The sequence below is a fragment of the Ornithorhynchus anatinus genome, chromosome 7 (genome assembly GCF_004115215.2).
Source record: "Ornithorhynchus anatinus isolate Pmale09 chromosome 7, mOrnAna1.pri.v4, whole genome shotgun sequence".
Lineage (NCBI taxonomy): Eukaryota > Metazoa > Chordata > Mammalia > Monotremata > Ornithorhynchidae > Ornithorhynchus > Ornithorhynchus anatinus.
Genome location: NC_041734.1, coordinates 36,201,696 through 36,218,420, shown reverse-complemented (window position 1 = coordinate 36,218,420; position 16,725 = coordinate 36,201,696). Strand labels below are relative to the sequence as shown.

Below are 16,725 nucleotides of genomic sequence, written 5' to 3'. Positions count from 1 at the left end.
TTGGGGGGAGGCACTGGAGGACATTGATAGGAAGTCAATCAATCGTATTTACTGAGTGCTTTCTGTATGCAGGGAACTGTACTAAGCCCTTGGGAGAGTACAAACAACAAGTCCTTAACATATGGCCAACCAAGTGATTACGAATAGCACTTATGACATCTCTGAATCTACATCTAGTTTCCAGTTTCTGACGCTGGATCCAATTTCAAAGTCAGGTTTGGGAATTGTGAGTCCGTGGTTGGGTAGGGATTGTCACTATTTGTTGTCAAACTGTATTTTCCAAGCGTTTAGTACAGTGCTCTGCACACAGTAAGCCCTCACTAAATATGATCGAATGAAAGAATAAATGAAACTACGCAACGCCTAGCCCTACTCCTGTCCTCAGGGCTTCCTGGTGGTCCTCCCCGTTGCCCAGCACCAACTCCTCTGTCACGTGTCCAGCTGGCCCTCGGTGGGGCCGCTAACCTGGGGGCTGGACTGGGGATGGTGGCAACCTTCAGCAACCACCAGACAACACGTCACACAGGCACGTAGTAACTCAGTATAGTCCACCCAGTAAGTGCTCAATAAATAGGTCCGAATGATTGATAGAACGGTAGGTTACAGGTGGTAGAATATAAGCTCGTTGTGGACCGGGAGTGTGCTAATTCTGTTGTAGTGTACTCTCCCAAGCGCTGAGTTCCATGTTCTGACTACAGTAAGCACTCAATAAAAATCACTGATTGATTATCCCACCTTGGTTACTGCATCAGCCTCCTTGCTGACCTCCCTACCTCCTGTCTCTCCCCACTTCAGTCCATACTCCACTCTGCTGCTCAGATCATTTTTCTAAAAAAAAAAAAAAATCAGTCCATATATCCCCAATCCTCAAGAACCTTGATTGTTTGATTGATTGATTGATTGAGACAAAGGTATATAACCATGGGACAGTTTATTGAGAAAGCTAATCTGGGGGCTATCCAAGAGCCTTTTTCAAAATATTACAGAGATATCTACCTGCACCTCATCTATTTTTCACAAAATCCACATAGTCTAAAGAGTGATCTGTTTTGGCCTTAAAATCATTTCTATTGCAGGTGTCTGTATCGTTCCTTAAGTCCCAGGTTCCAGGAAAATGAATCTGGATTCTAGGCAATGTTACTGAATGGCTCCAAAATCCCCCTTTGGAATGCAAAATTTATGTTAAATTCCTTCTAAACCTAAACCGCTGAAGTGAGATTTGTGAAATCACCTGAATTATAAATAAACCAGAGGCAATGTGGAAATCATTATAATTATAAAAAATATAAACAAGATGTAGATACAGATTTTATCAATTTGTGAAAAGACAAAAGAAACGATCCTCAAGAACACCATTAATGACTTTTAGATTTCTGCTAAGAGCTTGCCAATAATATAAAATCTCATCTAACACAAAGGATGGGTGCACCTATCATTATAAAAATTTTAAAATGTCCCTGAACGCTTCACAAAATGACAATAAGGGATTTTCGAACAGGCAATTAAAATAACTAGAAATAATATTTTTTTCCAGTGTGAACTGTACAACTCATACACCTGATAGAAAAAATAGGTGATTTAATGTACAATTTTATAGTCTTCTCTGTACACATTTTTTACTCCCATACAGTACATTTACTTATGCTTTCCAAACAAGAGGTCCTAGTCACATGTATATATTCATAAAATATATATACACTGGATAGAAAGGTATGTCAGTTTATGCTGCTGCTGTTTCAGGATATCAATATAGAACAAAGTCACTCAATGTCATTGACACACAAGTTGAACTGCCTACGGTACACAGAGAAAATCACCTATCTTCTAGCCCAAAACCAATTTTGCAATACAAGTAAAATAGGTCATAGCTCAAATTCACATAGACTTCCTCAAGCTTTTTCAGCAAGCATCACCACTTTCTCCAAATGTTTCATTTTTTTCCCATTAGAAACTTTCAGGTAACTTTGCGATAATCCTAAAAAATGGTTTATTTTGGCTCAGAAGATAATTTCAGCAATCTGAATTAGGAAAATGCAACATTTAAAGCCAGTAAAGATATCACCAGATGGAAAATCCTTTATCAGAGCTTAGTTTGAATCTACACTGAATACCTGTAATATCATAGTTATGTGAAAAAAAGATTATGAACTAGTTTAGAAAATTTTGGCTCTTACAAAATGTTTCCAAAAAGGGAAAACATACTAATATTCAAAACATTAGTGAGACCAATAGAACTTTTCACAAAGTCCTATTTTGATGTTTAATCAACAACTATGGGTACAAAAAGCAACATTAATGTCCTGAGAAAACGGGCACTTTTTCAAAGGAGAACAATGACATTTGCTAGCTTACAAGGGAGAATTCCATTTAAAAAAACAAAAACCTAAGCGGTAATACTTAACAACAAACTAGGTTAAAAGAAAATCAGAAAATGCACTTTGACTACAGCAGTTAAAAACATCGTGTCTGAACGTGGCATAGTGTGATATGTTTTGGGATCTGTGAATTTGTGGATAAGGTCCAATTAGAATATACAATGGAAGATCTTTGGCAATTAAAAGCATTAGAAATGGCTAGTTCACCTAAAAACTGGCAAGTACTTAGGAGGTCAAATTAATTTAGACTGGAGAGTCAGCAAACGATGGTAAAGACGGTTGGATTACATTTGAGATTCCATATTTTGGTGGAAATAAGTGATTCATACCCTTGAAATGAAAGTTTCCTAACCAGACCTAAAGAAAAAAACTCTCACTTACAGGATTTGCAAATTATGGAGATTATTTCCAACCTCGAATGAAGAGTATTTCCAGCCTGGAATAATGGAAAGAGTTCCCTCAAATTGGTTATTTTGTGGCAACAAATACTTTCACTTTTCTGAAATGCAAAGTGAATCAATATGAAAGAAAAAAAGAAACAAAGGAAAAGGTAAACTTTCAAGGATGCTCTAATAAGCCTTTCTGAAGAGTTTTTTGTTATAAGCAAATAATCACACCACTGAAAAGATAGCAATAACATACATACATTTCAAAAACAGTGTAAAATGGCAACGTGCACTCTTATTGAAGCATTGATGTGTAAAATGAATTGCTGATTTTCTCTGCCAAATAGGAACTCTGAAGGACCTCTTTTCTAAATAGTGTCATATCTTTATACATTTTCATCCCTTTATCATTTGGTTTGTAGAAATTGAGTCATTCTCAGTCTTGAATCGTCTAGTCTTCACCTCCTTGAACTTAAACTGATACTATAAACCATTTTCTGGATCTTCTCTTCATTTTTCAGAATGCTAGCCTTTACAGCACAAATCTTGTCTTGTTGGTCTTTAATCAGCTGTTCCAATTCAACCAGTTCTGCTTTTAAAGGCTCCACAGCACTATCTGTGATGCTAAATAATAAAAGAGTGGAATATTAGTATTATGTCTAGTTGTAATTAGTTATGATTCTGATGATAATATTTAAGATCCTTTGTGACATATATTTTTGCTTAATAAAAGCAAATTTTACACTGATGACATGAGTTGGAATGAAACGAAGCTTTGAAATTGAAATCTTATTCTACACAACCGTAATCCTTATGCATCCTACAATATGGCTAATCAAAAGAAATGACATTTTAAACATCAAATCCAGGTACTCAAATTGTAAAAAAAAAATCAAAACTGCAGGGAAACCACACTTCTATATTTGACCTCTCCTTCTGTGGAGTTTTCTCTGAATATGAATAAAAACTATATATGAATTTGAGAAGCCAGAGCCAGAAGAGTTACCACATAACACGGGTACGTAAAGAGGAAGGGTCCAGTTGAATGCTGAAAGGATAGTGCCTTGGTCATAATACACTGGTTAACTTGAGAAGTCATCCGCTGCTTGAGCAATGAATAATAAGTGGGTAGAAGCCCACATATTAAGAGTCTAGAACAGGGGTCAGCAATAACTTTTGGCAAAAAGAGCCAAAGAAAATGAAATCTTTGGAACAGTTCATGTTCAAAGAACTACACACACCCCTCAATTTTGTTAATTGCTTTCCTTAACAGCAGAACATAATGTCCTCCAAAATATTCCGTATGGGTCTTGATAGGCTCTTGTGTCCGGAGGGCTTATCTCCACTTCAAATTCTATTCATTACATAAATGTCTAGAAAATCCTTTGTGGATTCTTGGGATTAAGTACACACAAGTAAAAATCAGGACATCAAAGAGCTGTTGGCCCCGAGAAAGGCTGCTGGACTCCAGCTTCCTGCCTCCAAGCAGGAAAATGTCTACAGGGAAGCAGCATAGCTTAGTGGATAGAGTACAGGCCTTGAAGTCAGAGGGACCTGAGTTCTAATCCGCCCTCTGCCAATGTCCCCTGTGTGACCATGGGCCAGTTACCTCACTTCTCTGGGCCTCAGTTCCCTCATCTGTAAAATGGGGATTAAGACTGGGATCGCCATGTGGGACAGGACTGTGTCCAACCTGATTAACTTGTACCTACCCCAGTGCTTAGAACAGTGTTTGGCACATAGTAAGCACTTAAGTACCATAATTATTATTATCATTGTTAAAGTGTTACTGCAAGTTGAATGCAGGGCCAGATAATCCCTCAAGGTCCTTTAAGCTCTGATTCTGTTATTCCAAACTACTACTACTACTAAGAGTAATTGGGGTATTTGTGAACAGTCTTTACCTGGTGCCAAGCACTGTACTAAGTGCTGTAGGAGATAACACATAAGCAGATTAGACCCAATCCTTATTACACTGGGGCTCAAATCTAAGAGGGAAGAAACGCAGATATTTTATCCCCATTTTACAGATAAGGTACCTGAGGTCCACTGAAATGAAGTAACTTGTCCAAGGTAACAGAGCAGGCAAGTGGCAGAGTCAGAATTAGAACTCTATCAAGCCTGTGTTCCTTTACACTAGGCCAACCAGTTTCTCTATACTATGATCATGTGGATGTATATTAGCATCATGCTTATCTTTTTTATTTTGGTAATACATTGGATTCATATTCAGCTTGCAGTCAAGAGACCCGAAGATCACTTTCAGTTGATTTTATGCTTAATCAGCACTTCTCTGTTCTATATTTCTGTTTTTGCTATGGTTTTTTTTTAATAGTATTTGTTAGGCACTATGTACCAGATACTGTATTAAATGCTTGTGTAAATGCAAGCTAATCAGGTTGGACACACTCCATGTCCCACGTAAGGATTAGTTAGTCTTAATCCCCATTTTACAGAAGAGGGGAACTGAGGTACAGAGAAGTAAAGTGACTTGCTCAAGATCACACAGCAGACAAGTGGCGGAGTGCCATTAGAACCCAGGTCCTTCTGACTCCTAGGCCCATACTCTATCCTCTAAGCCATTTTATTGTTATTTCAAAGTGCCCCATTAGTATCAACTGACTAATTTTAGGTGATAATGCATTTTTCTTAAGCAATTTTTTTCCTGAATTACCCTTACCTTTGTTCCTTTTTTAGAGCTTCTGCATGCTGCTTGTTCTCACAATGCCACAACTGAAGTTCATTCTGCATGGCGTCCACATCCTCCTGGATGTAGTCCATGATCTTTCCTAGAGGGAGGGCACTCCGGCATAAGGTCTGAATGGACGTCCGGAGCTTCTCAATCTCTTTGGAAACTATGTCCTTCTCTTTCCGTTTGGCCGCTTCTGACACAAGTGGCTTTTCCTATTGAAGATGTTAAGGGAGGTTTCATAAGAATCAACCTAAGACATGTGAATCAGATAAAATGATTACTTATGCTAAAAATATTTAGCAAAGGTAGAATTGGCAAATACATAAGAAGGAGGCTCAACGACAATCAGAAGTGGAAGAACAAAACGCTTGGCCATGTCGCTAACACTCTGAGGCCCTGGAAAAGCAAGAGCCCTTACCTTAACAAAAGCCACAGATAAGTAAAAACAGTATGTGTGTGTGTGTGTGTGTGTGTGTGTGAGGGGAGAACATGTATTGAATCCCCATTTTAATTTTAATAATTATGGTATTTGTTAAGTGCTTATTCTGTGCCAGACATTGTACTAAACACTTGGTGGGTACAAGCAAATTGGGTTGGACATGGTCCTTGCCCCATATGGAGTTCACAGTCTTAATTCCCATTTTACAGATGAGGTAACTGAGGCCCCGAGAAGTGAAGTGACTAGCCCAAGGTCACAGGGCAGATGAGCGATGGAGTCAGGATTAGAACCCACGTCTTCTGACTCCCAAGCCCATGCTTTTCCCACTAAGCCACGCAATTTCTAAGCAGAAGCAGTGTTTCACCAGTGGAAAGGGTCACTAGTTTCACAAGTGGAAGTTTGCCTGCTGTGTAACGTGGGGCAAGTCACTCAACTTCTTAGTGACTCAGTTTCCTCATCTGTGTGCTCTTGCATTTTGCTGCTCTCTGATTCACCTCAATAAGTGACTCAAATAGGTGATGTAGAGCAGATATATTCTTACAAGTCTAGCCCTCTTCACTTGAAGAGTTACATATCAAATTATCAGGGTGGAATATAAAATGCATCTGTTTCTCTCATCAAGCATGTTAAGACCCATTTTCAATTCAAAATAGGAAAGCAGTGTGGCCTAGTGTTAATACCGTGGACCAAGAAGTCAAAGGACTGGGTTCTAATCCTGGCTCTATGCCTTGTCTGCTGGTGATGTTGGGATATCACTTGATTTCTCTGAGACTCAGTTGCCCCATCTGGAAAATGGGGAGAAGCAGCAGCAGCTTGAGAAGCAGCGTGGCTCACTGGAAAGAGCACGGGCTTTGGAGTCAGAGGTCATGGGTTCGAACCCCGGCTCTGCCACTTGCCAGCTGTGTGACTTTGGGCAAGTCACTTAACTTCTCGGTGCCTCAGTTCCCTCATCTGTAAAATGGGGATTAAGACTGTGAGCCCCACGTGGGACAACCTGATTCCCCTGTGTCTACCCCAGCGCTTAGAACAGTGCTCGGCACATAGTAAGCGCTTAACAAATACCAACATTATTAACATTATTAAAATGGAGATTAAGACTGTGAGCCCCAATTGGAATATGGACTCTGCCCAAGTTGATTAGCTTGTATTTCGTTCAGTGCCTGACACATAATAAGCCCTTAATGAATACTATAAAAATATATAATGCATTTTCATTAAATATATTTTGTGATCGGTGCTTTTCCCATTTTTTTTTCTGTCTCCATTGAAGTCACTCTTTTCCCATTCACTATGCCGAGGCAACATCAATGGGACATATCAGCATTTAATTTCCCAACATCTCTCAATTGGGAGGACTCTCAGGTTAATCAGAAGGTACACATCCAGATGCAACAGCAAAAAATTTCATCTGCCCAAGTCTTGGCTAACCAATTATCCAAACTTTTATGCAGCACAGAACATTGTGTGATCTTGAGGGACATCTTCCTAAATTCTGAAGTCCATTCCAATAATTAAATAACTTAAAAGTTACCTTGGTAACAAATGACAAGGAGGAATGATAGTACAGTAAATATTCTGCAACATTATCATTGCAATTCCGCAGAGAAGGAAATGGAAAGCAGTGGCTAATAAGAGAAAATGTACTCAACACTTAATGGGAAAAAGTTAAAATCATCACTTCATTCCAAAAAAGGGAAAATTTTCAAATACCTCTTTTAAATAGGATTAGAAAAACACCTCATTTGCTTGGCATGTTTACCAAATCAATCAATGGTATTTACTGAGGGCTTCCTATGTGCACAACACTGCACTAAAAGCTTGAGTGAGTCCAATACAACAGAATTAGCAGACACATTCTCTGCCCATAATGACCTTATACCTACTTTAAAGACATATAAGTCCTGTGGGGTTGAGGGTGCGATGACTATCAAACGCTCAAAGGTCAAAGATCCAAATGCACAGACAGGGCAGAAAGGAGACCGAGCCGGGGAAAAGAAGGCTTAATTAGGGAAGTCTTCTTGGAGATGTGCCCAAATAACCTAAGACTCCTCTCGAAAAGGCTTCTTATATAAATCTCCTCACTTTCTTCCTAAATAGTTAATTCCCGTTATCGATTCGTCATGCAAACCAAGAGTCATGGAGTCAATTAACTACTTGAAAATTCATTCTAACGTTATTGGGGAAGCAACAGTAGCTTCCACTGCTCTATTCACTGACTGCTAGTGCCATTCAACATTAATAGCTCAACAAGTGAACTGTAGAAAACAAGTCAGAAAGAAATGGCTGGGAGGAATATTGCTAGCAATAGCCAATATACATTTTCTACACTTCCATATTGTCCTGCTTTCTCCTCAAACATTCGTGTCCTGCTCAGACTCCAAGCAGTGAACAGAAATGAGAAATTTAAACTAATGCCAAGGTAGTTCATTCAATGAAAAGAAAATGTCAAGTGGATGTAATTGGAAGGTTCATAGCACAGTATGAAAATGGTACATTTTTAATCGCTTACCCAACCGCTTCTTTGGTAAAATGCATTATTTCCAAATGACAATTGAGGGTGTGTTGAACAGATTTCAGCCTGGAAATGTTTGTGGGGGCTGAGAGAACAGTTGAAGATTTATGAGGCTCTTCGAATGAAAGGGTGCAGCTGAATGCGAAACAACAGCTGCTCTTTTGCAAAGGGGAAGGCCAAAATATGGATGTGGAAGAGAGAGAGTTTGATCCTTAGAATATTCAAAATTAAGATAATTCATCCTATAAGGTATAATCATAACAGACACCACAGAATACCACTAAACTGTAAGTTCGCTGTGGGCAGGGAATGTGTCTACCAACTCTGCTGTTTTGTACTCTCTCAAGTGTTTAGTACAGTGCTCAAGCACACAGTAAGCACTCAGTAATAGGATTGAAAAAAAAACACTTTTTGGGGGCTCCAAGTGTCTGATTTTTCCTCTTTCTCTCCTTTTGAGAGTCAAGGTCTGCATTCTTTTTTTTTTTGACGATGGACATTTTTAGGTGCTCAGTATGTGATAAGCACTGGGGTAGATATAAAATAATCAGATCAGGTTCAGTTCCTATTCCATATGAGGCTCATAATCTAATAACTCTCAGCCTTTCTGTCTAACTGGTTATTTCTTTGAGACCATCCTAGGGTTTTAGTATCTCTTGTCTCCAGGTTACATCCCTCCAATTGCCAACGAGTACTTCTGCGTCAATCAGGCACTTATTTACTCACAGTCACCCAGGCTTCTCTGACTGCCCTCTTTTTCTCTCTGGACCTCTATTTCCTATCTCCAGCACCCTAACCCCTATCCAAAATTTGCCCTAGGATGCAAAAGAAAAGTAATATTTTTTCTGTAACTTGAGCAATGTTTGATTTCTTTCCCAAATTTGGCAGTTGAGTTTATTCGTGGATTCTGGTTGGAACATACTTTGATTGCCATCTGCTATACTCATTTGCCCAGAATATCTTTTTTTTCTTTCAGTCCATTGGGTATTTGCAAAGTCCGAAAATTATCATAATATCTAGCCATCATCTAGCCCAACATCACCTATAACCAGTCACATATAGCTCTCACAACTACCAAAAAATATCCATATGCACTTTGGACAAATGCATTTTCCCCTGCCATTCACTTCAGTTGAAGGTCCATTCCCTTCCTCCTTCCATTATATCTGGATTTTTCAATAGTACAAACTTAGGTCCTGAGGGAGGAAAAAACATGGAACAGTGGGCAAACTATCAATCAATCAAGCAATGCTACTTATTGACTGCTAACTCGCTGCAAAGGACTGTATTAAGCTTTTAAACTAAGCGAACTGACCAATCCTCGCCATCCCATTCATTTCTGAGCTCACCGGGGTTGCGATGCAGAGAGAAGGAGCGGGTGGGGGCTCAAAATAGGTGCAGGTATGTGTTTCAATGTTGAAGTGGAAATGTGTGTTCAGTGAGTGTGTGCAGTGGAGGAAGAGAAGACGTAATCAGGCATTTCATTTCATATGGGTTCTCACCACTCCACAAGTACTCTGTTTTTCACAATTGGGATTCAGTTTCAAAACTAAACTAAAAAAAAAAAAATCTTACTGGTAGGATCGTGGTATAGTCTTATATTAGTGCAGAGAATGTCAGCATTTCTGGACCACAGCCATCAATCAGATAAGACTGCCAGCCTACTTAGAAAGTCCAAAAGAAAACAAAATCTTATAGCAAAATTATCCTTTATGTGGAAGCCTAAACTGATGCTGAATTGGAACAAAAATAACTCGTATCAGGTACTTATATGTGAAGGTAAACAGCGATATTCTAAAGTTGTGAAGGAGGGTAAAAGGAGAAAAGCAGTTGAGGCTTTCAAAACAATAGAGAAGAATATTATAAATATCAATTATATCAAATGATCTTAAAAAGAATCACTCATGTGATCCCTCATAACAAACATGCTCAAAACCCTACCTAGAAAATATTTTTATGTATAATATTCAAAGATGATATTTACAATGATATCCTATTCACATATATCGCAATGTAGACAAGATAGATGATTTCCATTTCATTAATTGACATAAACCTACGAGTAATTTGGGTTGACATAGTCCTGCCCCATATGGGGCTCACAGTCAATCCCCATTTTACAGATGAGGTAATTGAGGCCCAGTGAAGTGACTTGCCCAAGGTCACACAGCAGACAAGTGGTGGAGCCGGGATTAGGTTCAGGTTCTTCTGACTCTCAGGCTTGGGCTTTTATCCACTAGGCCACACTGCCTCTCTTTGTAGTAAAACTTTTAATTCTCGATCTGGCTTTAGGATTAATTCTTATGTTCCCTCAGAATCATTTTTTGGTACTTACATGAATAATTACATAATTTTTGCACCCTATTCACTGGATCCATAAGGCTGCTATTTCATCTACATTGAATCAATTCTTTACCAAAGTTGAAAAACCATTACTACAGTGAGCAGACCAGAGCTTCTATTTTTGCAGCCTCCTGCGAAGCACTATAATAGTATTTCAACTCCGCATTTAATGGTATGATGTTACGCTTCGAATTACTTTAACAAAAATTACACAAGAGTTTAGTGCCTAATGTAACAATCTATAGCTGAAAGGAATTTCATATTTTTTCCAGAGGTTCTGTAACAGATCCCTATTTATAACATAAAGCATACTCATGATACAGCCACTTCCATTACAACCACATTTTCAAGGGACACACTTTAGCTCTATCATGGTATATGCCTGTCTGTATGTCATTTTTTGCAGGCATTTTTAATGTGATATATCTTTCATGAAACCTTGAAAAAGCAACTGACCAGTTACTATGTTCGGATCCCCATACTGTGTCTGCTTTTTGAACCCAAATTTCCTGAATCAGAAAATATTTTACTCAAAATTAAAAGTCACAGATGTTGAACTCAAGGACCTTTAAAACCTACAAACACACCTCAAAACTCTTTAGACACACACCTCGTTTCTTCAAAGTGAAGGGTATAGTCACTGTATTGTTATCACTATTCTTTTATTTACTTTTTTCATAGATTGGGAGTGTCTCGAGGGTCAGGGTCTATGTCTAATTCCCACCTGTGGACACTTTCTCAGGGTTTACTACACTCAGTCAGTAGACCATATTTATTGAGTGCTTACTGTGTGCAGAACACTGTATTAAGTCCTGGGGGGAGAGTACGATATAGCAAAAGGAAGCAGGATGGCTTAGTGGATAGAGCACGGGCCTGGGAGTCAAAAAGACCTGGGTTCTAATCCTGGCTCTACTACATGTCTGCTGTTTGACCTTGGGAAAGTCTCTTCACTTCTTTGTGCCTCAGTTCCCTCAATTGTAAAATGGGGATACAAGTGTGAGTCCCCTGTGGGACAAGGACTGTGTCCAATCTGATTAACTTGCAACATCTCCGGCACTTAGAACAGTGCTGGACATATGGTAAATGATTAAACAAGTACAATAACAATAATAATAACAATAAACAGTAACATTCCCTGCTTACAACAAGCTAACAGTCTAGAGAGGGAGACAGACATTAATATAAATAAATAAATTATAGATATGTACATAAGGGGCATGGAGCTGGGATGGGAAATGAATACAGGGAACAAGTCAGGGCGACACGGAAGGGAGTGGGAGAAGAGGAAAGGAGAGCTTAGTCATGTAAGGTCTCTTGGAGGAGATGGGCCTTTAATAAGGCTTTGAAGCTGGGAAAAGGCACTGTAGGTTAGGAGTGCTCTGTCAGATACTACAGTGCTCTACATACCGTAAAAGCTCAATAAATACTGTCACTATCTAATACTTTATAGAATATGATCTAACACTACGACAGCATAAATTAAGTGATTTAATATTAAAAACGTCTGTAAAATGTATCATTTCAGGATTAAAACTAGAATCTCACCACACAAATCTGATCAGTTTTATATCACAATGTAATCTAATGAATTGTCCATCCATATGAGTCTCTATTAAACACTCCATACACTTTTTATAGAAATATCATTTATAAGAATCATTTATAATAATCATCTGTAATAGTCTGGAACATATTTTTTTCCATTATTTAATTTATTTTAAAGGTATTTTGTATAGCAGTGTTCTCTCCCAAATGGTCACAGTAGTATTTATTGGTTCATTATTAACGATGCCTGTTAGGACTAACAAGATTAAAACCACTGGAAAAACATTACACACGTGATGACTTTTAATCATAAAGCAATCTACTCACCTGTTGACTATACTTGTTGTTCTTCCTGTTCCATCTGTATCCCTACTTGTAATTTTAAGCTTTGTGTGAATGGGGAACATTTCTTCTGTTGCAAGTACACACCTGTTTACAGTGCTAAGTTCCATGCGGACAGAGAAGGTGCTACTTTGCGGATATCGCCCCACTCCTCAAAAAACTTCATTTTTTTATAGTTAGTTATGTGCTTACTATATGTCAGGCACTGTACTAAGCGCTGGGGAAGATTCAAGATAATCAGGTTGGACACAGTCCCTGTCCCACATGGAGCACACTGTCTTAATCCCTATTTTACATGACACAACTGAAGCACAGAGAAGTTAAGAGACTTGCTGAAGGCCACAGAGCAGAGAAGTGGTGGAGCCGGAATTAGAACCTAAGGTCCTCTAACTCCCAAGGCCATGCTATTCCACTACGACATGCTGCTGCCTCTTTTCTCTCTCCTATTTTCATTTCAAACACTTCCCTCTGTTTATGTCAATCTACTCATTCCACGAAGCCCTATTCAAAGTGGAAGAGAGCAAACCGTCTCCAGAATCTGCCCCTTCCTCTATTGGAGGTCCACCACTTGCTACAACAGTCCCATCCCGACTACTGCATGACCTCCCTACTTCCCTCCTTGTTCCTCTCCAGTCCTTACTTCATACCACTGCCCAGATCAATTTTCTGTGCATGTCCCCCCACTCCTTAAAAACACCCAATGCTTGCCTATCCATCTCTGCATCGAGCAGGACTCCTCACTCCACAGTTTGAGGAATTCGATCGACCCCCTTCCCCTTACTTCTCTCCCACTTCACACAGCTCACACTAAGCTCATTTCAAGTCAATCAATCGATCGATGTTCTATTTACTGCTATTGTCTGTCTGTCTCCCCCGATTAGACCGTAAGCCCGTCAAAGGGCAGGGACTGTCTCTATCTGTAACCGATTTGTACATTCCAAGCGCTTAGTACAGTGCTCTGCACACAGTAAGCGCTCAATAAATGCTAATGAATGAATGAATGAATTTACTGAGCACTTGTGTGCAGAGCATTGTACACATTTTCCCTGCCCACATGAGCTTACAATCCACAGTCTACAGTCAACCTAACTCATTCATTCATTCAATAGTATTTATTGAGCGCTTACTATGTGCACAGCACTGTACTAAATGCTTGGAATGTACAATTCGGCAACAGACAGAGACAATCCCTGACCAATTCTTATCTCCCTCATCACTACCCCCTTGTTAATGGCCTCTGTCTTCCTGAAACTCTTTTCTTTCCCATATAGTCGACATCTTTTCTCCGCTCCAAGGCCCTTCTAAAATCACATGCCCTCCAGGAGTCTTTCCCTGATTAAAGTCTTTTATCTTACCAAACTATTTCTCTCCCCTACTTGCACTGTAGAACTTCTGCATCACCTAAGCAGGGAGTACTACTACTATTAATAATGCTGGTATTTTTTTAAGCACTTACTATGTGCCAATCACTGTACTAAGCGCTGGGATAAATTCCAGCAAATCGTGTTGGACACAGTCCTAGTCCTACATGGGTTCACAGTCTCAATCTCCATTTCACAGTTGAGGTAACAGACACAGAGAAATGAATAGATTTGGCCAAGGTCACACCGCAGGCATGTGGTGGAGCCAGAATTACAACTCATTACCTTCTGACTCCCAGGCCCATGCTCTATGCACTACGCCATGTTACTTCCCCACCCCATCCCCTATAGCACACATGAACATATCCATAAATTATGTTCCTTTGTTTTTGGTCTTCTCCACTCAACTGTAAGGTCTTTGTGGGGAGAAATCATGCCTACTAACTCCATCATACACTCCCAAGCCCTAGGTACAGTGCTCTGAACATAGCGCTCAATAAACACGATTGATTGCTTTCTCTGAGTTGTACTTCCCAAGCAATTAAACAGTGCATTGCACTCAATGGGCACTCAAATACCTTAACTACTCAGTACAGTGCTTTAAACTCTCAAGGTGATTAATAAATACAATTTACAGAGAAGTGAAAGTGTCACAGCTTCCCTTTCATTCTTAAGAAACTCCTCCATTAACTTGAAATTTATTTCCATTAACATAAATCGATGTTTGAACGTAGACATAGAAATAAAGTTTGAAATGGAATTGGGTGATGATTATAAATGCTAAAAAACAGGAGCAGAAAGGAGTTATCTATCTAGGAATTAGAATCTCACTGTTCGGCAAAAATTTTTCCATTGAAAGATTTTGTAAAAATAATTATGATATTTGTTTAGCACTTATTATGTCCCAAGCCCTATACTAAGTGCTGGGGTAGATACGAGATAATCAACTGGACACAGTCCCTGCCCCAAATGGGGCTCACAGTTTAAACAGGAGTAATATTAGCTTTTCAAAAGAAATAGCAATCAATCGTATTTATGGAGCACTTATTGTGTTCAGAGTACAAGAGTTGTGTGCACTTGGGAAAGTATAACAATATAACAGCCACATTTAGAGAAGCAGCGTGGCTCACTGGAAAGAGCACGGGCTTTGGAGTCAGAGGTCATGGGTTCGAACCCCGGCTCTGCCACTTGCCAGCTGTGTGACTTTGGGCAAGTCACTTAACTTCTCGGTGCCTCAGTTCCCTCATCTGAAAAATGGGGATGAAGACTGTGAGCCCCACGTGGGACAACCTGATTCCCCTGTGTCTACCCCAGCGCTTAGAACAGTGCTCGGCACATAGTAAGCGCTTAACAAATACCAACATTATATTATTACATTTCCTGCCCACAGTGAGTTTACAGTCTACAGGGGAGACAGACATTAACATAAATAAATTACAGATAGTTACATTAAGGGCTGCCAGGCTGGGAAGGGAGATGAATAAAGGGAGCAAGTCAGAACTAGGCAGAAGGGAGTGGGAGAAGAGGAAAGGAGGGCTTAGTCAGGGGAGGCCTCTTGGAGGAGATGGGCCTAAGGCCTTCATTAAGGCCTTGAAGTTGGGGAGAGTAATTGTCGGATATTAGGAGGGCACTCCAGGCCAGAAGCAGGATGTGGGCGAGAGGTCAGTGGCAAGAGAGATGAGACCGAGTTACGGTGAGGTAGCATTAGAGGAGCAAAGTGTGCAGGCTGGAGGAGAGTAGCTTGGTGAGGTAGGAGGGGGTGAGGTGATTGAGTGGTTTAAAGCCAATGGTAAGGAGTTTCTGCTTTAAGGGGAGGTGGATGGGCAACAACTGGAGGTTCCTGAGGAGTGGGAAAATATGGACTGAACATTTTTGTAGAAAAATGATCCTCGCAAGCAGAGTGAAATATGGACTGGAGTGGGGAGAGACAGGAGGTTGGGAGGTCAGCAAGGAGGCTGATACAATAATCCAGGTAGGATAGGATAAATGCTTGGGTTAACATGGAAGCAGTTTGGATGGAGAAGAAAGAGCACATTTTAGCTGTGCTGGGAAGGTTAAACCGACAGGATTCAGTGACACATTGAATATGTGGGTTGAATGGAAGAGAAGAGTCATGGAGAATGCCAAGGTTACACGCTTGTGAGCAGAATTTTAATTTGGGGGAAATTATCGAATTATTCCAGAAAAGTGCTTTGAAACGTTCTGCATTAAATAGCTGATATTATACTAGATGAATCGAGTATTAACTGTGATTTTCAGATTACGTGATTAAATAGCACCACCTAGTTGCAAGACCTTGGAATATTTTTTTAACATCTGTGTGGCACATAAATAAGCTCCTCAGTAACACAGAGCTTAAAATGTTTGGCCATTGTATGAACCGTTAAAAGGACACAGAAAACTTAAGGAAAAAAAACAAAATAACGTAGCGCACTAAAGGACTTGTGAGTTCCTAAAACCTATATTGAACAAAAGTGAAAAAAAGAAAGTATATCTAAATAGAAAATGGAAAATATTGGCTACCGAATGGAAACAACTAAAGAACAGAGGGAAAAACACCTAATAGACAAGTGAGAAAAAAAACACAATTGGAAAAGGAGAAAGAGAAATATTATATGCAAAATAAATATGTATGAAAAGAGCATGCACATGCATACATCTCCTTTGAAAATATGGCCATTTCCCCTACAAATTTTGATTTTATACAACTCTTGAAAATGGGTAAACGTATAA

General features: G+C 39.5%; 1 protein-coding gene across 5 annotated transcripts in view; it reads right to left on the bottom strand.

Moving 5' to 3' along the window:
* Positions 1-916: 916 nt before the first annotated feature.
* The window catches only part of TRAF3IP1 (TRAF3 interacting protein 1), a 55,879-nt gene continuing 40,070 nt past the window's right edge, over positions 917-16,725 (bottom strand). For all 5 annotated transcript variants that reach the window (XM_007668775.3, XM_007668789.3, XM_007668793.3 and 2 more), the window contains 2 exons: positions 5,442-5,665; positions 917-3,385 (listed from right to left, as the gene is read on the bottom strand). In XM_007668775.3, the coding sequence (XP_007666965.1) occupies positions 3,220-3,385; positions 5,442-5,665 (390 nt within the window). In that variant the 3' untranslated portion in view covers positions 917-3,219. The remainder of the gene's footprint in view (positions 3,386-5,441; positions 5,666-16,725) is intronic.